This window comes from Mytilus californianus, unplaced genomic scaffold (assembly GCF_021869535.1).
Source record: "Mytilus californianus isolate M0D057914Y unplaced genomic scaffold, xbMytCali1.0.p SCAF_3, whole genome shotgun sequence".
Taxonomy (NCBI): domain Eukaryota; kingdom Metazoa; phylum Mollusca; class Bivalvia; order Mytilida; family Mytilidae; genus Mytilus; species Mytilus californianus.
The window spans coordinates 1,190,433-1,212,563 of NW_026262679.1; the positions used below are offsets into that span (position 1 = coordinate 1,190,433).

General features: G+C 31.5%; 2 protein-coding genes across 2 annotated transcripts in view; one reads left to right on the plus strand and one right to left on the minus strand.

Annotated features, from left to right (window-relative positions):
- The window catches only part of LOC127733788 (peroxisomal multifunctional enzyme type 2-like), a 43,626-nt gene extending 32,261 nt beyond the window's left edge, over window positions 1–11,365 (minus strand). The window contains exons 1-9 of the mRNA XM_052243104.1: window positions 11,237–11,365; window positions 9,265–9,318; window positions 8,383–8,490; window positions 3,483–3,542; window positions 2,120–2,188; window positions 1,771–1,855; window positions 1,528–1,592; window positions 1,171–1,293; window positions 624–740 (exon numbers count right to left, since the gene is read on the minus strand). Coding sequence (XP_052099064.1) covers window positions 624–740; window positions 1,171–1,293; window positions 1,528–1,592; window positions 1,771–1,855; window positions 2,120–2,188; window positions 3,483–3,542; window positions 8,383–8,490; window positions 9,265–9,318; window positions 11,237–11,294 — 739 coding nt within the window. The 5' untranslated portion in view covers window positions 11,295–11,365. The remainder of the gene's footprint in view (window positions 1–623; window positions 741–1,170; window positions 1,294–1,527; window positions 1,593–1,770; window positions 1,856–2,119; window positions 2,189–3,482; window positions 3,543–8,382; window positions 8,491–9,264; window positions 9,319–11,236) is intronic.
- Window positions 11,366–11,409: 44 nt separating this feature from the next.
- LOC127733794 (myeloid-derived growth factor-like) lies at window positions 11,410–21,085 on the plus strand. The gene is made up of 5 exons (XM_052243114.1): window positions 11,410–11,628; window positions 13,306–13,356; window positions 15,677–15,820; window positions 16,562–16,622; window positions 17,838–21,085. Exons 1-5 carry the CDS (start codon window positions 11,485–11,487, stop codon window positions 17,915–17,917), a joined length of 480 nt encoding a protein of 159 aa, XP_052099074.1. The 5' UTR covers window positions 11,410–11,484; the 3' UTR covers window positions 17,918–21,085.
- The last annotated feature ends 1,046 nt before the right edge of the window (window positions 21,086–22,131 follow it).

Below are 22,131 nucleotides of genomic sequence, written 5' to 3' on the forward strand. Positions count from 1 at the left end.
TATTGTCTTTTTTTTTTTAAATAGGAACTAAACATATTCGGTAATGGTGATTCAGTCTATTTGACTTAGTGTTGTAAAGCTTACAATATTCTCACTTTCTACTATTTTACATTATCATGTCTCTGTTCTGTAAGTTATTTACATCAATTTGCCAAGAAATTGACTTCTATTTTACATATGTTTCTCTCATTTAATATGAAACAGATTAATGTGTATTTCATTTATTCAGGTAAAACAAGAATATGTCTCCATCGGACACCATGCCCAACTAGCACTATCATATGTCAATATTCAGTTAACTGTGACACCATGCCCAACTAGCACTATCATATGTCAATATTCAGTTAACTGTGAAATCAGGGTCAAAATCATACTTTGTTTTCTTTATTTGGTGAACTGTGTGTGTGTATGGATAATTGGGGTAAAAGCCATAAATTGACATACAATTAAAAATTTACATCATGAGCATATGTACTTAATTTTAAGTTTTGTGACCAAAAACCATTAACTTGATACAGGGCAGAGGGATGGACACACAGACCAGAAAACATATTGCCCAACTATTATCGTAGACGGGCCATGAAAATACTCATTAACCAATCAAATTATTGTTACATACTTACATTTTCCTATCCAGCCACCTCCCACTTCAAACAATGACCCAGATTCTTCACAGGAGTCATGAGTTAGGTACAGAACTAATGGAGCAACATATTCAGGTTTCAATGTATTCACAACATCTAGACAAAAGAAGCAACAATACACAATGTACAGAACTAATGGAGCAACATATTCAGGTTTCAATGTATTCACAACATCTAGACAAAAGAAGCAACAATACACAATCCTAAACATTAGAAGTAAATTGAGCAAATATATGTAGAGATTGATTTTTTTAATTTTACTATTCTAAACTTTATATTTTATTTCATTAAAAAACACACTTTTCAATAAAAAATTAAATTAAATACAAAACACAGACACCCTCAGTTTCACTTTTAAGCTATAATATAGGAATATTTGTTATTTCTGTCTTTGGTAATTTGACTTGACAAGTTGATTTATCTCATAAATAAATGGTTTGTGTGTAATAGCAGAATGTGTTCCAAAACCACAAGGTGAAAATGGCCAGTTTTTAATCTGCTATATAAGTTTTATTTCTGTACTCACCAGGTGGCAATACAGTTTCTGTCAATCTTGAACCTGCAAGTGGTGCCACTGTGTTAACTTTAATATTATCCTTTCTCCCTTCAATAGCCAATGTATTTGCCAAACCATGTACACCCAATTTTGCTGGAATGGTAAATTAGGAAGTAGATTATAATTCATGTGCATCCTAGGACATATTTGACTTCCTAACATAAACATGACTACATTATTGCCATATTTGCAACACTTTTTTTTCCTATCAAAACAAGTGATAACTGATCTGGAAAAACTACATCTATTTTCTTTCTTGCTAAATTGTACTGAAAACCTTAATGTAATCATTAAATTAGTTTTTATTGTGAATATTATGTGTCATACCTGCACTATAATTAGCCTGTCCGAAGTTACCATAGATACCAGCTGCTGATGTCACCATTATAACTCTGAAAGGAAATGACAATCTATCTGTCAGTATATCAGAAATTTTATGTATAAGTTATAAAATAATGCAAACAACAAATTTTATGTTCATATTGTCAGATAATTTTTCTTTCAATAAACAAAACTTTTCTTCTATTTCATTGTTATATCAACTGGGGGTGTAGAAAACCTGTGACTGACCTGCCATATTTATTCTTTTTCATATGTGGCCATGCTGCTCTTGTAACCTGGAATGATCCTCTCAAATGAACTCTATGAATCAAGTCTGAAGTATACAATTACAAGTAGATTTTACAAAAGTGACTTTCATTACCATTTTTACTTTACCTATAGTTGAAAGATTTCTTGCAAATAGTATTGAAATTACAGAAATACAAATGGAATTTCTTTTACTCATAATATTCTTAATAACAATTTCCACAATATAATGCAAATAAATTGATATTATTTACTGGTACATGAACAATTTCTTAAATTATTTTCTAAGGAACCTTAACTCTTTCTGTAGGTTTTCAATAATAATTCTTACCCCAGTCTTGGTCACTGATCCTAGCGAAGGATCTATCTCTTAATATTCCTGCATTATTTACTACAATATCTGAAAAAGAGATGGATTATAGTAAGTGCAAACTTAATAAAATGCTTCACTGAGCGCAGCTGGATACGACCACAGAGGTCCAACCCTGAACAGTTGGGGCGAAAATGGACACAATATTCACACTTGATACAGGTCTGAATTTGGATTGTAATTAAATATTTGACACATAATAGGTTTCTGACACCAATAACTGTGGTCAAAGAACTTAGAATTGGTTATATAATTTGAATTTTCAAGATCAATTCAAATTTCCAATGAAATTTGCAACCATATTTACCAATTTAAATACATCATAAAAGTCTTAAATAGATAATTTAAAATCAGGATTGGCTTTGGGGGGTTATGGCTCAAACCGTTTAGGAATTAGGGGCAAAAAAGGGGAAAAAACAAGAGTTTCCTGGCTAATGGACAATTAAAAATCAGTGTAAGGGAGGTAATCCAACATTGTACAACATTGTACAATTTTGTTTTTGGATTACCTCCCTTACACTGCTTTTAACCAGGAAACCCTTGTTTTTTCCCCGTTTTTGCCCCTAATTCCTAATCGGTTTGAGCCATAACCCCCAAAAGCCAATCCTAACCATTCCTTTGTGGTATGGAAACTTGTGGTATAATTTCAGAGAGATCCATACACTTAAAAACAAGTTATTGTCTGGAAGTTACAAAAATGCTTATTTTTGGCCCCTTTTTGGCCCCTAATTCCTTAACTGTTGGTACCATAACCCCCAAAATCAATCTCAAACTTCCTTTTGTGGTATTGAACCTTATGGTAAAATTTTATAGATATCCATTCACTTAAACTAAAGTTATTGTGCGAAAACCAATGTGTCTTCGGACGACAACGACGACAACAACGTCATACCAATATACGACCGCAAATTTTGCGGTCGTATAAAAACTACAAATAGGTATTTGAAATAAAAGATTAAATCAGTCACTTTCCTGGCGGAAAAAGTGTTCCTGTGTTAATATGGAAAAAATTGTAAACATAGGTTTTTTCTTGATCAATACAGACTAGTGATATCATTTTAGATGGTCATTCATGAGAAATAATTATACTTGTTTAGAAAACCCAACTATGGAGGCAATTTGACCAATATTAAAATCAAAGAAGTGTGGACCTTGTCCTAGAATTGACTTAATATGTAATATTTTTCAGATCAAAATACATGTACAAATTATGACTTTTCTCTTTATTATACAACTGATCTACAACACATACTTAATCCTTTTTACATGTTGATCTTGGGAATCTCAAACTGTTTACAGCTTTATATATATATAGTGTACTCACCTATCCTTCCAAAATTTTCTAATGCTGTCTGTACCAATTTCTCTCCTTCTTCAACAGAATCTGACAAAAGGAAATTAATTTTATACAAACCGATTTTATGCATATTGTTAGGAATATGGTATTATACCAGCAGTTTATTCGGAACTAAATATACTTGGCTTTATCATTATCCATTTACACTCGGAGGACTACTACGTCATACAAAGGAATTCCGGGATTCCCCATGGATTATTGGGCAGTCATAGTTTAGTTGTTATCCTGATCAGACGTCCCCTTTTGATGAGCGGCCTATAAGATAACCAGTGACTCAAGCCTAGGATTGTGATATTTAAGGTAATATACTGCATAAACATATCCCTATAAAATCATTACAGTGGTGTCAGAAGTCGGCACGATTCCACTGATTTACACTGCGGTTTATCGGTGACATTTATTCCCGCCGAATTTCATATTTTTTCTTTGTTTTCGCGAGAGGAAATATTTGTTTCTTCTCTCCCGCGATTGTATTATTTCATGGCGCGCTGATTTATCAGTACTTTTGATATTTGCGCAAGTGATATATTCGTTTCATATCCATATTGTGATTATCAGACTTTCCGTGTGATAAAATTCCCATCCCCCTTTTTGTAACACATTTACAAAATACACAGATTTGCATACACCTTGAGAATAAGACAAAATAACCTTAAACAAACTACTAGTGGATAGTTTTTGATTATCTATTTGGTTTATTGCAGGTTTTGTTTATTTATATTAATACAAATCAACACATTTTTTTTTTTTCCTCATTCATTGATATTCCGTTGTGCGTCAGATCTTCTGATGTCAAATATCATTTGTATGTTTTTCTTTTGTTTTTCATAAATTATTGATACAACTGTGTGCGTCAGATCTTCTAATGTCATAGTTGTTATCAAATTATTATTTTTTTTTTTTCATTTTGTTTAATTGCTTTTTCGGTGTTACCGTCTGAAAAGTGTTCACTCATTTACGATAAAAGAATGTGTTGATAATAAACTTGTACTACTATTTGTTGTGAATTGTGTATACATACGTCATTGTTTACAATTTCATACCTGTGTTTAAATAGTAATTTTTTTTTCTGAGTTTATGAATTTGTATATTTGATATTAAAAAGAAAGACAAATATAAATATTTGATTGTGTCACTTATATGTTTATTTACATTTATTCATATGTGGAAGTTTTAAATATTTATGTCCCTTAACTTATATAATACTATAAACAGGGTTATTAAAATTAGTTAATTTCTGAAACAGCTTTGCGCGTCAGATCCTCTGATGTCATAGGTGTTTTCAGATTGTTTTTGTTTTTTTGCTATACTTGTGTTTTCCTTGGCAAATCAGAATAAAATCAATATACCAAATTTTCTAAAATTGTGATTGTATGTAAAAGTGTTTGTGATTTAAAAAAAAAAAACATTCTGTTTGTGGTTGTAGTGTTTTTGAGCTTGTGTTTTAAAGAAAAAGCTTATTGTTTTGTGATAGTGCTTGTGTCTGTATTGTAATAGCCTATGCGTACATATTACTTTTGTTATTCATCATTAGTCAATTCTTATACTTTGATAGTAACATACATAGATTTTTATTTTGTATTTTTTTTTTTTTTGTATAAAAGTATATTAGATATTGGCCATTATGTCGCAACCTATCAATATAAACACAGCTTCGTTGGAACAACTAAAACAGATATCAGGAATAAGCGACAGAAGAGCACAAAAGATTATAAATAAAAGAGAAGAGAAAGGCTCCCCTCTTATTTTGGAAGACCTAAAACTTATGACGGACATTCCTAATACCATGTGGGATCCACTGATGAAGACTGGAGTTATAATATTGGAATCATCGGAAGAAATCCAAGAAGATGTTACGGGGAAAGCAGAAGAAAATGCCAAAGAAATAAAGAAGATGGCAGCAATGATTGAAAAATTAAAAACAAGTTTTTCAAATGCAGAGAAAGAAAAAGCACTAATGAAAACAGATTATGAACACAGGATTGCAGCTGTAAACCAGGACTTCACAGTTAAGATGAAAAACAGAGAACACGATTACGAACAACAGTATGTAAACCTTGCCACGAGACATAAGGAAGAAATGGAAGAATTGATTAACAAATTTAACGAAAGAGAGCTGAAATTAAATCAATTTATAGAAGAACGAGACGAACAGATGAAAAAATTACAGATAACTATGAAGACGGAGACAGATGATAAAACGAAGTTACAGGAGATGATTGGAAAATGGTCATTACCAAAAGAGAAGCCTAGCATGAAAATAGCTGAAACTAAAGATGAACCTAGTTGGCAAACCAAAACCAATACACACACAGGACAGGGCAATAAACGACAAGATGGTCCATTGCCACCTAAGATGAGCACATATGATGGTAGGAGTGACTGGCGACCGTACCTTGTCCAATTCAATCATATTGCCAATAGATATAACTGGACGAATCAAGACAGACTTGACAAGCTTATTGAATGTTTGAGAGACAGAGCACTAAAGTTTTTTACCACAATGCCAAAGTCAGTCCAGGAAGGATATCTAGCTGTTTGTAAGAAGATGGAAGACAGATTTGGAAGAAAGGACTTACCTCATGTTATAAGGAGACAACTGCAAGACCTTCGTCAATTGCCAGAGGAACCTCTTGATGAGTATGCAGAGAGAATACAGGATCTTGCAACTGATGGGTTTCCAGGAACACCTGATGCTTTTATTCAGATAGTTGCCACTGATGCTTTTTTGAAAGGCTGTATGGACAAAAAGGCAGCTCTAACAGCAATGGATAAGGATCCTGATAGTTTGGACAAAGCGCTTAAGTATGTAAAGAGTGCTGTTACCAATCAGAAAGTTATTTTAGGAAATAAAAAGCCTGAGGTTAAAAGGGTGACATTCCATGAAACAGAAACAGACATGTATAACTCACATGGGGATCATGAATCCACCACAAGTGTAAGAGCTTTGTACAGAAAAGGAACAGGTGATACTGATGTAATTAGTAAACTTGAGTCAAGACTTAAAAAGACAGAAGAAGATGTTCAAGAAACAAAGTCGAGCATCAAACAGATACTGGACATCCTGAAAAGAGATAATTCAACCAATAGATTCGGACAATCACAAAGATTATCAAGTCCAGGAAGAAGTCCTATTAGAGATAATAAATGCTTTAACTGTGGTGAAGAAGGACATTTTATTGCACAATGTGAAAAACCTAAAAGTAGATCGCCACAAAGATATGGAAACAGGTCAAGGTCACCCTCACCAAATGTAAACAGGGAATCTTTAAACTCCAACGGGTTGAAGCAGTAGGCCGACATAAGAAAAACTGAATTTCAAATTGAACAAATACGTTGGATATGAATTATGCAACATATTTTCATGACAGCAGATACAACAAAACAAGAGACTCTAAAGAGCAGGTGTCGCTCACCTAGGTCTATGTGCATCTTCAACAAAGGACACTCTTCAACATTGTAGACTAGAATAGAATTAATGACAAAAATCTCTTTTTTTTTATTTTGTATTGCTGATCATTTTACTGTTTACAGTTCCTCTCAATCTTCTTTAGTTTTTGCCCAAAACACAAGAGGATTAACAAATCGTCATTAAATGGCAATCACTCCTATAACGAGTCTACTAACTATTTCAGGAAAATTTGACTTGTTTGTAGATGTTGTCTTGCTGATCATTTATGTTGTTTCAAGTTTCTATCTATCTTTCATAGTTTTCATGATAATGGGCAAAAACAATAAAAATTGGTTAAAATTGTCATATCATTAAAGAACAATAACTCATATAATGAGTCATCTGAAGAATTTGGCCATTGCACTTATTGGTAGATCTGGTCTTGCTAATCATGTTTGCTATTTATAGTGTCTATCTATTGAATATAAGTCACAAGATAATTAGGCAAAAATGCAAATAAGGAGTCGTTTGACAATTTAGGCCATCTGAATTAATGGTCATTTGTGCTATTAAAGTTTCTCTCTATCTATTTTAGTTTTCAAGATAATAGGCAAAAATGAAAAATAAAAGTTAAATTTGTCATTTAAGGGCAACAACTCCTATAAGAAGTCATCTGACAGTTTTGACTGAAATAGACAATAGGTAGAGCTCAACATTTTGAACATTTCTGCCCATATCAGATTTCCTCTATCTATAGTGGTTTCCATATTAATAGACAAAAACTTGCATTTTACCCCCTATGTTCTATTTTTAGCCATGTCGACCATCTCGGTTGGCAGGCAGGGTCATCGGACACATTTTTTAAACTAGATACCCTTATGGTGCTTGTAGCCAAGTTTGGGTAAATTTGGCCCAGAAGTTAAAGAAAAGAGAAGATTTTGTAAAAGTTAATGGACGACGATGCTGGAAGCCAAGTCATGAGAAAATCTCTGAGCCAGGTGAGCTAAAAATGAAATATCCCTTATTGACCTCAAAGTGAGGAACACAATTATGATTTGTAAACAAAAATCTTGCATCTATGATTTTAGACATGCTACTATTTAATTAATTGACTGAAATTAACAATTTGTGCTATTTTTAAGTACAGAGTACTATGGATTGATTGATTTGCGTTTAACGCCACTTTCAGCACTTTCAGCATTAGTGTGGTATTTAGTGGTGGCCAGTTTTTATTGGTGGAGAACTATGGAATAAGGATATAACAACTAAGGAGTTATTAAATGTTTGCAAAGAACTCTTTATAACATATGTTGAGTAGATCGCCTGAATTAGCCGATATAACAATTTTTAATGGGGATATGGCTACATAGTCAGTAACCTCTTTACCTTACTTTAACTATCATAGTTAGTTACTGTTTTACCTCACTTTAGCTACCATAGTAAGCCTTAGGTACTGATTTATCACCTTTTACCTACCATAGTTAGGTACTGCTTTACCACCCTTGGCTCGGATTTCTTCCACAACTTTATCTGCTGCCATTGTGCCACGACCTCCACCTTTCATGTCACCTCCAAGGTCATTAACTGAATACAATAACACAAATAAATCAGTACATCTTCTAGTTAATAGTACATATTGTTAAAATTGTATACAAATTTTCAGCTTTTACATCTTTATATTTTTAGTTACATTTGTAGACTAAAGTAAATGAACATTGTTTACCTAAAAAAACAATTAAAATCTTTGGGACCACCATTTTTCATTTTTTTACAGATACTATAAAAAGGCAATCAAATGGGTTTTTTTATTTAGATTTAGATAGTTATTTATAAATCAAGAACCCATTTTTCTTTTTATTTCTTATTTGATCTTAATATTCTAAAAAACAAAATAATTACCAATTTCTTTGGATTTTTATGTTAGTAGTATTCACAAAGAATAATATCCCCCTATATATGTCATATATAATAATGAAATTAGAACACATATTTCTTGAAATATATTTTGGAAATGAAATTTTTTAATGGATATTTATAGAAAACACTTCCAGTATCCAAATTCAGAAATCTTAATTTTAATTATCTCCCTTTGACTTATACATTTTTCTTTTATTTTGATCATAATTTTCAAAAAGATTATTAATCCTTATGTAGTAGTACATTGTACATGGTTTACAATTTTCTACAATTGCATTCACACAAAAAAATCACATATAAGAAAATTTAAATAAGGAATAATATTATCTTCATTAATTTGCCACTGGGTGTTAAGCAACCAACAATCAATCAATCAATCAATCTTCCTTTAATTGTCTGAAATTCAAACTACCATTTCCCATAACTCTTAGCAATACTTACCAACAACTGAGGCACCTCTGGCAGCAAATGCCAATGCATAATCCCGTCCAATACCTAGAAGGAAATTACAGTTTGTCAGTTTCAATCAAAATTACATATACAATTAGATTACAAATTCACAACAATGTTGGGAGACCCTATTAAAATAGTATAATGCATTATTATATGTACCATACTGTCAATTATTATTTAGTTATACCCATGTCCTTCATACCTGGCATAAAGACATGTTTCTCGTGAACATTAAATGAACACTTTTTCATAAATGATTTCAACTTTATTACAGAAGATCCATAATATTAGCTATTTGTCCAAAATAAAGTAAAAAGTAAATCATAAAAAACACTGAATGTGTAGAATGTCTGTGTGTTACAGCAAGACTTTGTATATCATTAAAATCTTGGTGGTTTCCTGTATAAAGAAAAATTTTCATCAACAAACAAATTAATAAAAGGAATTATTACTTATCATGTGGACTATTGATAGAAAGTGTGTGGTCAGCTGTTAGGAACATCCCAATGTCTAACATTTTGTTCTTCTTAAATGGATATGTAATTTTCATACCATGGGTTCTATTCATATTTTTATTGAGCGCAATATGATGGACCTGGACCATGATTGTTTCAAGATAATTGTGCATCTAAAATGAAATCATACTTATATCTTGATATCCATGTGCATATATAAACCTCAGTAGCCTGTTCATCATTTGGAGTACATTCTCATTTAAACTCTAACCAAGACCTACAATTTAGGCATGGATCATGGATTTTCCATTTGGGATCATGGATTTTCGATTTTGGATCATGAAAGGGACACACCCACCGTTGCTCTAATTTTTTCATGTATATATTGAAGATTTTTTCATTTTGGTCAATGAGCCAAAGTTTGCTCTTAACCCAAATCCTAGCTTGGTCCTGATTTGCCCCTGACATTTGACCACAGGAATTGAATCAAAATGTACAAATACATGTAAGCAATCCAAGGTTACTATAAAATTAAAAACTAAAAGATTAAAGGTTTTTCAAATTTTTTTTTCATGATAATTCAAGTTATCAAAATGTAAAATAAAAGTCATAACAAATTCAAATCAAAGCATCACTAGCACTATGATCCAGCCAATTTTATAACAAGTCGAACATTTTTTCTGAAATCATTTTCAGTATTTTTTTCTTTATATTCTGTAAAACAGCCATCAAAACTTGGGATAAGTGATAAGTGATTTGGGCCTAAAATGTAAATTTGTGTTTGAAAACATTTTCTATTAAAATAGAGAGATAAGATATACCAAGGGGCAATCTAAAATAATATAAGTCTAATAAAAACAGACAACACAAAGGTGGAAATGTAGAATGTCATTTTAATTATTACTTCACTCAAAAATTACCAGAGTTGTATCACCCCTTTTAGCTCACAAAATTCTCAGAAAAATGAGTTGTAGGTATACTAGTGAGGTATTAAGTTGAGTAATGAGCTGTGTATTAAGTTGAGTAATGAGCTGTGTAAGAAGGGGTCTATACAATTATGTAACAAGAGATATTAACTGTGGTCAAATAAGACTGGCATTTAAGTTAAGGCGATTAAAAATAAAATGTATACTCAGCCTGTTACCATTACTCTTTTTTACAGCATTGCTTTAATCCCTTTTTGGATTCTGTGTCCGTAGTGAATATTTAATGTGTGCGCTCTTAGAGGCTAGAGCGGCCAAATCTGAAAATCTCTCTGGACGCAGAATCCCAAAAGCGGCTAAACATTGCTTCAGACACAGAATCTAAAAAAGGATTGCATGTTAACTTATCACATTTGGGATTAATTACATGTTTATCCCAAAGTTACTCATTGACATAATTTTGGGTGATGGACCCAACCTGAAACTTCAAGGGTCATCACCTGGGATCGTGACAAATCTTTGGAGAAACAATTTTTGCAATTCAGTATTGTAAAATAAAATCAACCATCAATATTATTTTACCATTTCCTGCACCGGTAATTAAAGCCACTTTGCCATCAAATCTCATGGGCGCTGCCATTTTTCAAGATTGTGTGGTATCTTCTGTCTATTTGGACTTTGATCTTTCGGAGTTTTACATTTAATGAAATAGATAAATCTAAGGGAATTTCCGAAACGACATTCTAGTTATTGACCTTATAATTTCAACGTTCATTGGTCCACGTCCTTCTGGCGAAATTTTGTGTGCTGGAAAGTTAAGCTGTAAAGTAATGCAACCGAATCTTCAATACCTCCTGTGTATTTTTTATTTATTTGGCTACAGTGCCTCTAGTAACATCGACCCAGATGAAGTGCGAGCAGAAACAATTGATGTCAGGCCCCTAGGAAAAAGGATAACAGAAGAAAAAGATTTGGTATTAAAATAATCCAGCCAGTTCCCAAAGATAAACTTGACACATTAACCTTCACACTGACTAAATTTGGCTCTAACATTCTAGTTATTGACCTTGTCATTGTGTTCATCAGCATAGTCAGCTTACATTATTGATTTCATATCAACTGAATGGCATCTTTATCTATTCTTTCCTGGACATTGTAAGCAACTTGGTGTAGGACAAACTGTAACCCTGTAGGTGCACAAACCAGTTTATTAAGGCTGTTCCTTGTATTGGTTTAAAAGTTATCAACACTGCTCAGGGACCTCACCACTATTAATAAAATTGTAATGGCAGAATGAATGTTATATTTGATTCACATGGAGGTTATATCCATTTCCGAAAAAAAAAACTTTTTTAGTATACACTGATTTCTGATGTCATTAAATGTTTATGGGCAAACTTTATAATCCCTTCATCCTTGAACTGACAAGGTCATTGTGACTGCTGACATTTTTCAATTACATTTGATTCTCATGGTCATCATATCCATTACGGCAAAAAAAACTCTTTTAAGTGTACACTGATTTCTGATGTCATTTAAATGTTTATGGGCACACTCGATCCCTGCATCCTTGAACTCTCGACAAGGTCATTGTACCAGCTTGGCATTTTTTAAGCATCCATCTGTAGTCTTGTGTACATTATTCAACCCTTCTGGACATGACATTACAGAAATATATATTAAATTTATCATTTATCACACTTACGTGAGCTGGTATATGGAAATAATCTCAATGAAGATACTCATCTTTTTGCTGAACGGACTGACCTAGATTTTATGCCCAACAAACACATAAATGACAAAATATAAAGCTGTCTTAAACCAAATACTTGGACATAAAGAAGGATTGGAATCAAGTGTATTATAAGTTAAGGATTTTATCCAAGCATATATATATATATAGTGCTATTAAACTTCCAAACAAGAGCATAGGTAACTAAATAATCTATTTATGTACTACTTTGCATGCAGGGATTGAATCCAATTAATCCATCATCACAGTTACAAGTATATACACTGACAAGGCACATTTAAAGCATAACTGTTATAAAGTTAGTAAAGCACTAGTCTATGTACATCATTGTAAAAGTCTTATCACAAAAACAAACATCATAATCCAACTGCTTAGACAGTCACAAAACATGCACTTGCTCTCATACAAAATTCCATCATTTTGGCCTCATTAAATTAGATTCAAGGCCTGTGGACTCCTAATGGATAAAAAAGGACAGATAAAGCCAAACTTTTAAAATTTAATTTTTTAAAAGCAAAATCATCACTATCGTTTAAATAATTTAGAGTGAGACAAAAAAATTATATAAGGAATTTCATTCAAGTGAGCTATGAAATGTTTTGCACCTTATTAAGGTGCTTTGTGTCTATATATCAGTTATATCTTAGTCCTTAGACTAATCTTTATTGCTTCTTGGTTTTTTCTCAGACATGTGAACTAAACATCGATACCACTCCCTCCCTGTTAAAACTTTGTTTAAAGTTTGCCATGCAGTCAGTCAGAGTCCTTAATTTACTCAACAAAAACATAAATAAGTCTGCCAAATGTTATAAATTAGCCTTGGATAATAACATGTATATATTTGTTGAAATGAAATTGTTCTTTATCAAATGTACTTATGAGATTTATTTTTTTCTAGGAAGGATTTACCTGTTCCTTTACCTATCAAGCTGAAGGAGGCACAGACGAAGTAAGTTACATGGATTTCTATAGGATCTCTTTGTGTTAGAACAACTATAACATTTTCTTGTTTATATGACTGAAAATTTTTTAATGGTACAATGTATATCAATTATCTATTATAGTCTGTGGTAGATTGTTCACCTCGAGTGCAGGAGGTCGTGGGTTCGAACCCTGGCCGGGTCAAACCAAAGACTTTAAAATTGGTATTTGCTGCTTCTCCTCTAAGCATGCAGCATTAAGGAGTAAGAACAAAAACTGTTAGGCTCGGAGTCAGAATAATGTGTCCAGGTAGGGCGACATATGTCTTCCTGCATACTGTTACCTTGTGAACTTTTAAAATCCTGCTCAACTGGTGTCGGTCTAGTTCAAAGCAGGGTTAATATTCTTATTACATTAGCATATTCTTGTCCTGAATATGCATATTAATTTGCCGCTTAACGTTAAGCTGCCATCCATCATCATCATCATCATCGCTGTCTTCACTGTCATCACTATATTTTGCATGAAACAATGGTTTCCCTAGTAACCAATCCTTATGAAATTTTTACACAATTTTTTTTGGCACTAAAGCTGGTGACTTTGTCTTTTTTGCATGACCTCCTGACTTACAAAAAGGACTACAAAGACAAAAAAATGTATCTTTACCAGTTTATTTTATGTCATGAGGTACTGACTTGATTTTAGTCCAGTCTGCGACAGCTAGACATAGCAATCCTAGATTCCAGCGTCGGCTGCTTCAACGTTTAGGTTCAGTCTGTGGTGAAAATTTTTTTGTCCCCCATGCAACGCGTTGCGGGGGACATAGAAATACCGTGCATCCGTCTGGTCTTGTTAGCGCTCTCACATGTACAATTCTTGCCAGATTTTTTATGAAACTAATATCATAGGTTTATATTAGCAATGTCTTGGACGAGTTCGAAAATCAGTTCCTATCAATTATTTTTAAAAGAGTTATACTCCTTGGAAACATTAATTGTATGGAAAATTGCACAGTTAGCGCTCTCATGTGTACAATTCTTGCCAGATTTTTATGAACTTATATCATAGGTCTATATCAACAATGTCTTGGACGAGCTTGAAAATCAGTGCCAATCAATTATTTTAGAAGAGTTATGCCCCTTGGAAACATTTATCATATGAAAAATTGCATTGTTAGCACTCTCATGTGTACAATGTTTCCCAGAATTTTATGAAACTTATATCATATGGTTTATATCAGCAATGTCTTTGACACTTTCAAAAAATAAGTGCTGGTCAAATATTTTTAATGAGTTATGCCCGTTGGAAATATTAATTATATGGGAAATCGCATTGCATTTGCTTTGAAGCCTTCATTTCTCTATAAAAGTTTTAAAGAACAAAAAAAAAGTGTTTTTTTTAGTTATTACCCTTGTATCTTGGATAGATAAAATATGTGCAACATGGGGGACATTGGAACTCTGTTCTTTTATTTAGATATCAATAACTTTGTCAAACCTTCATGGAATTTTATGAAATTTGGACAGAAGCTTGTTTATGACCAAAATACAGTATCCAGAGCAAAATTTTGAAAATATTTGTATTCATTTTCCTGTATTTTACTGATAAATGAACTTATTTTTTTTTACAGTTAACATTTAGATTTAGTCTGAGGTTAAAGTTTTTCCAGTCAATAACTTTGTCAAACCTTCATGGAATTTTATGAAATTTGGCAAAAGCTTGTTTATGACCAAAAGACAGTATCCAGAGCAAAATTTGGCAAATATTTATTTTCATTTTTCCATATTTTACTGATAAATGGCCGAAGTGGTGGGGGCATTAAGTTTTACCCTTGTCTGTCTGTACGTACGTACGTCCCAAAATTGGTTTCCGTTCTCTAACTTGAGTTTGCCTCAACTAAATGTTATGAAACTTATACACAATGCTTATTACCACAAAACACAGATCAAGTTTGAATTTTGGTGGCGTCACTTTAACCGTTCTAGAGTTATGCCCCTTTATAAATGGAAAAATTGCAAAATTTTTAGTTTCCGTTCTATAACTTAAGTTTGCCTCAACCAAATGTTATGAAACTTATACACATTGCTTATTACCACAAAACACAGATCAAGATTGAATTTTGGGGGTGTCACTTAAACCGTTCTAGAGTAATGCCCCTTTATAAATGGAAAAATTGCAAAATTTTTATTTTCCGTTCCTTTCGATTTTGAACACTTGCTTTAATATACATTAACTCAACTCCTTTGACAAAATGCTGCAATGGTATCATGTTGAATCAATCATAGCCTTTTGTTTTACAATGAAGGTATAGTTAATAAGAATTACAAGGTTCTATTTATCTGTTGTAGCAATGGTTAATGAAGTTATCTGTAGATGAAACAAAGACACAGTTTGCCTGTTCTGTAGAAAGAGAAAGCGGAATGTCATATTTATATTTTGAAAATTTCATTATGACTGGAAAAGGAGGAAAAACAGTTGAAGGAACTGTACTGGTATGACTATAATATCTTTGTGTATGACCCTATGTTTTGAATATTATTCTGATTTCATCACCAACAATTTTTTGGACCAATACTTTGTCTTTTTTGTTTTCATGTGGTTTAATCCTCTTTAGATCATGTATATATTATTACAATTATATTAACGGAAAAAATAATAGTAGTAGTACTATTTTAGGTATTTTTAATTTTTTGTCTTCTGCAAAAAGATCAAAAGGAACAAATATGTTCCACATGAAATATGTTAAAAAAGGGTTGTTATATTATCTGTCTATCTCATAAAGTTTACAAGTCAACAAGCTACATGAAGTAAGTCCTAAAGTCAAAAAACTTAATTACCACAGTAGCTTGAAATAATCGTCTTGCCACTCCTTTTATAGTTAATAATACATATCACATTTATCTCCCTTTGAGTATTTATCATTTTTAATTAAACAAAACTTTACAGAATGAACATAGATGTAGTAGTACTGGTAAGGGTATAAATCTATGAGATAGCAACCCAGCAATACTATAAGACAGATAGTTCATTGCCTACATGTAGAGTTTGCTTAAAATTTGATGGAAAATATGTTTTTATTTTTAAGAATTGTGGAAAAGGGAATATTTGTTTTTTAACTTCAAGTTTTATTTGCCTACTCAGAACTGGATGAAACAAACCATCTTACATTCATTGCTACTTTGGCATATTAAGTTTTCATAATTGTCATTTTAAGTTTCATCTTGTTATTTCAGGGATCACAAGGAAAACCCTTAGAAGCAGAAGAATACAAAGTAGATATACCTGGAAACACAGGTAATCACGCATTGCTAATTTCTTCAATCTTTTGAACAGTAATTGATCTTAATTGTTTACATGGTACAGGTAGTTAACTTTCAATCTTACAGCAAATCTATTTAGATTTTAGACATGAATTACACAAACTTAAATTCACTTTATGATTCATTGTAACAGAAAGTTACAGAATGCAAGAAATTGAGATGCTAATACAGGGGTGGAAGCTGCTTTATATTTCAGTGGTTAGAAGACCTGGATTATTTATATCTTTGTTTAATGATGCCTTTGGTTCAGAAGTTTCTGTCCTGCATATGTCTGTTGTCTTACACTTATATTCATGGTTCATTAACTGTATAAAATAACTGTATAGGTTCCTTTCGTGTTTCGTTACAGTTATTATGAGTAATAGGTCAACTATATTTGATATAATATAGTGATTGGCTGTTATATTGGTACATGTTTGACAGATAGGATTCACCTGACATTGACTGACTTCCATTCTTTGTTCTTTGTGATTAGTATAAAAATAATGAGATGTGGTATGAACTCTAATGAGATAACTGTCCCTTCAGAGACCAAAGGACGAGGATGAAACCAACAACGCATACTGTATAGTAAGCAACCAACAATAACCAAAGAATGCGGTGGGGTTAACACTTTGAAAATCATAGTAACAGCACAACATAAGTATGACCTGTAAAAACCATTGCATTGTGACTCATCAATTTTTTGCTCAAAGCACATAACAAACAAAAAAACACACACAAAAAAACACAAGTGCTGATCTAATGGTAATAAGTGTTACTAAATGCTAATTCAAAGCCAATTTTAACTAATAAATAAACCATGGTTTCCAAGACTAAAATATCATTCTTGTTTACTGTGGATTCATTATTATTCGTTGAATACCAATTTTCGTGGTTTTCTTGGGTACAGGCGAACCACGAATTCAAATGTTCAAAGAATTACAAATTGTCTATTAGGTTGTATGCAGAATTTGGCAAAAACCACGAAATCACATATCCACAAAAAGGCATGTTTTCCGCAATCCACGAAAATTGGTACCCACGAAAATAAATGAATCCAAAGTATAACGTTTCAATGCCTGAACTGTAACTTAGTAGAATATTATCCGTCTATCTAAAAAGAATAATAAATAATACTTCAAAATTTGACAGATGTAAATGATGAAACATTATGTCAGTGATATTGACAACCTTTTATTGTTTTCAGTTAGCAGTGTTGAAGGCAAATTCCAGCATATGCTTGACAAAGTAGAAATTGTTTTAAAAAAGCAGAAAGAAGAGTTGTAAGATCAAAGACTATAGCAGTATAGGACTACTATCTATGCATCTAGAGAGAAAATATTTTCTGTCTCGTTTAATGAGACATTTGTAATAGAAAATAACGGGAAAATATATGAAATAAGTAAGGAATTTTTTTATGAAAAAGGTAAAGAAGAGATTTATAAGTTAATAACTATAAACTGATGCTATCACTATTTTAATACTTGTCAAACACATCAGTTATTAAAAGATTAAATAAAGGATGTTCGCTACTCTGTTTCAAAATAACAAGATTTTTAAAAGACTGTTATAAATTGACAGTTTAGAAATAACAGAACTAAAAAAGCAGAAAAAAATAAAGGGTCCGTGTCCTTGTTTTCGAGATATAAGCCATTGAAAATTTGGCGGGAAATGATTCTCTCTAGACTTTTCCTCCATTTATCATTGGTACCTTTTTTCTTTCAAAAACTATGAAAAAATATGAAGGATTGTATAAGATTTTCAAATATTGCTTTTAAAACTATATGTAATAGAATTATAAATAGAAAATTACGGTTTAGTGGGCAAAATTTTAAATGGCAATACATGGATAAAACCAGAGAATTCCGAATATCTGACAATAATTCAAAAACAAGAGGAGGGAACATCCTTAATATTGAATTTTTTTCTAGTATAAGCATTTATCACATTACTTTATGCTTTCACAACATATAAGTAAATGTTTCAGGTTTAGGAAAATTTTCTTGAATGAATTTTTTGTATAGTAATACATGAAGATGGTGTTTTCACACTGCAGTCTCTCTAGCCAGAACATTAATCTCTCAACAGTAGAAATTAATTATTCTGATAGAAAAGATCATATAGCACTTGCATTTCTAACCAAATTGGCATCTTTATAATAAATATGTCATTCATAGTCATTATATAGTATATGTTTTTGTTTAAATGAAAAAGTTTATTTTAAGAAGTTTAATGCCTGAAAACTTAGTTTTCTGTTAAGATTTTTTTCAGTATAAATGTAAGGGTTGTTGATGTTTTTGTTTGTCCTTGTTATAGTAATTGTTAGTTGATAATAAATGTTATTTGCTTGTACAATGATGTGAGCAATATGCATAAAACAATTATGAAATACAGATACATTCCTTTATCATTTTTCTGCTTTTTGCCTCATTAACCTGTTGTTTTTTTTTTTTTCAAATGAAAGCATTTTCCTTCTGGGCTTTTCAATTTCAGGTAACTTGAAATTATTTTTATATGGGCTACAAGTGTTACAACAGATACATACAAGATCAATGTGAAATATTGTATATCATAACAAGAACTTATTATACTTTATTTTATTCAGTTATCATTGTGATTTTTTGTTAAACAAAATAAAACCATATGTAGAACTTTCTAAATTTTAATGCAATTATTTTGTATCAATGGTTCTGATTGGATGACAGTAAGCGTAAAATTCTCTATCTCCTTGTCTGTAACTAAGGAAGCCGACATTTTAAATTGCGGAATGTATTGTCATGTAATTTCTACAATAATAAGCAAAAAACTGACATGTTGCACCTAGAAATCTTCTTTTTATCAAATTTTATTACATTCTGAAGCGGTCAAGAAGCCAGAAAAAGCCCGGTGTTTACGTTTGACGCTGGAAGCATACCTTTGACGTCACCTAGTTTAGGGGCCAAAGAAGATAACATCTTTTCGCAGAATTTTCTTAAATAAAAATTTTACACTGAAATAATGATTGAAATTGAATTATGTACTTGTTTTGCATTAGAATAGAGATAACTGTATTGTATTTGAAGCTTTGCGGATGTCCATCAGTAGTTTTACTGTTGCAAATACCCGTTTACCTGTCTCCGCTACGCATCGCCAGGTAAACTAAATTTGCGACAGTAAAACTTCCGATGGACATCTGCAAAGCTTCAAATACAATACAGTTATCTCTTAATTTGACCTTATCTTTCATACACATACACTTGTTGTTAATGAAAACACAGGTTTTTTCTAGTCTGGGCTTTTTGAAGGATATTTACTATGTTCATGAAAATTATATAAATGAAGATGAGTATAAATGAAGATGAGTATAAATGAAGATGAGTTTCAAAACTAATGTAGTACACAGTCAGGGGCATTACTTAAACAAGTAACTTTTAAAATTACCTATACAAGTAATGTTGAAAACGAGGCTATTTTAAAAATTACCTATATAAGTAACTTTTCTAAATATTATTTTATAGGTGTCCAATTATACAGATTTTACTAGTTTTAACAAATTTTTACAGTCAACTTGTTATTTTTCCCATGAAATATAAAATCTAATCCTTCTGAAACACTAATTGCCTTTCTGATGCACTTATCTTTCATATCTACGCTTCTGGGTCAAAGATTGGTCTCTTGGGACTATCAAAATATCGTTTGCCTTGAAAATCTTGAAATTAGACAGATATAAATAGATAGAAACTTGTGAATTAATTAAGACTTGAAGTTATTTATAATTTGTAACCCAAGACAATTACATATGTTCCTTACATAAGTGTTATTACTAATTCTTTCAAAGATGTATAAAATAACTTATTCAAGTAACATTTTTGTCATTATTTTTAAAGTAACCCTTATTGTCTATACTCCTCTCAAATCTAATAAATTCTTAATTTTATGATATAAAATGATGTAAAAATTCATGAAAACAACATATAGTCCTTGCTTCTATTGAAAATTAAAATAACTCTATTGAGTAATTTTGTATTTTTTAAAAACAAAAATTACCTATATAAGTAACTAAAAAAAGTTACTTGTTTAAGTAACGCCCCTGACTGGTACAAGCAAAAAGTGATTGAAATATTTTATTTTTATTTTTATTATGATAAATGAATGAATAAATGAATGATGAGAATACTACATGTATTGTGAAAAAAAGACAGCAAAACACACATAAACATATTGAATGACATTAGAAACTGTCTTTAAATAAATATCTTAATTTTAAAATTTTTAAAGATTTACAAAATGTATGAAAGTTAGGGTTTCATTAGGAATAATATATTTTGATATAAAATATCAGTTCTTTATGTATGTGACCTATATCATGCTGTATGACATTTGTGGTTGTGGGAGTACATTGTGTATAAATTCTTGTATCTGTCTTTCTTTTCATGAATGGGATAAATGTTTTAGTAAATAAAAATAATGTAGTAACTTTGTTTTCATATCTTTAGTTTGAAGATTAATATATTGGAGATTCCTTGCTGTTGTGGAAATATTTGCTGTTGAAGTAGCTTCACTGTAATAGCATCTACCAAAAAGTTATCATGGAAGGAGTGGCCAAGATTGATAGTTATATTTGTTTAAAATTGTTCAGTTAAATTACAGTGAACCTTTAGATGTTGTATGTTAATTAAAAAACAATAAAAAATAAAGACAACACTCTATAAATTTCATGTGTCCGAAGCGCTTTTCTGGATTTCTCTTCAACAGAAACGCTCAAAATCAACTATTTGAAAGCCAAGGATATATAAGAACTGAAAAATTTGAAAAGCTTTATGACCAAAAAGGACAAAGGGCTGTTCCTTAACTATGGGTTGGTGTCATCTATGTTTTTGCATAGTGGAAATGTAAGTGAATTTTAATTTGCCTCTATAGGTGGTTACTCCATTTTTAAAGTGCCTTCCCTGAATACCATGTATGTTTTAATGGAACAGCCCTTGGAAATAATTCCCATATTCAACTAAGGTCAACTTTACCTGAGGGAGTTGAAACCTTAGTTTCTTGATAATTTCTAAATTTTTTAATGAACAATTTTAAAAAGGTTTGTTACTGAAGTACTGACTACTGAGCTGATGATACCTTAGGGAACTGATAGTCAATCAGCAGGGTATCTACCCAGTGCTGTAAAATATGAAAACAATACTCTATAAATTTCATAGGTCAGAAGCACTTTTCTGGATTTACTATCATCATGATCATCAGGAATATTTAAAAGTGCTTATTGAAAAAATTTATCACCAGAATGTGCATTTTCTTCCAAAATCACTGAAACCATTTTATTACCAAATATACTTATTGGCAATACAGGAATGATATAATATTTAAATTGCAAGATCTTTCCTTTTCAAATTGAAGACTTGTTTTAAGGTTACTGATATACATACAGAATATTTAAGCTGATTTTAAGAGCTTTCCTAACATTCACAAATTCAACATTTTTATGAAGACCTAGTGTCTAGAAGGAGCCTGTATGGCTC

Excerpts from the sequence above, each read along its gene's own strand:
- LOC127733794 (XM_052243114.1), top strand. The coding sequence starts at position 11,485 with ATGCAACCGAATCTTCAATACCTCCTGTGTATTTTTTATTTATTTGGC. Across the intron at positions 13,357-15,676 it reads CTGAAGGAGGCACAGACGAA|CAATGGTTAATGAAGTTATC; the intron begins GTAAGTTACATG and ends TATCTGTTGTAG. Across the intron at positions 16,623-17,837 it reads AGATATACCTGGAAACACAG|TTAGCAGTGTTGAAGGCAAA; the intron begins GTAATCACGCAT and ends TATTGTTTTCAG.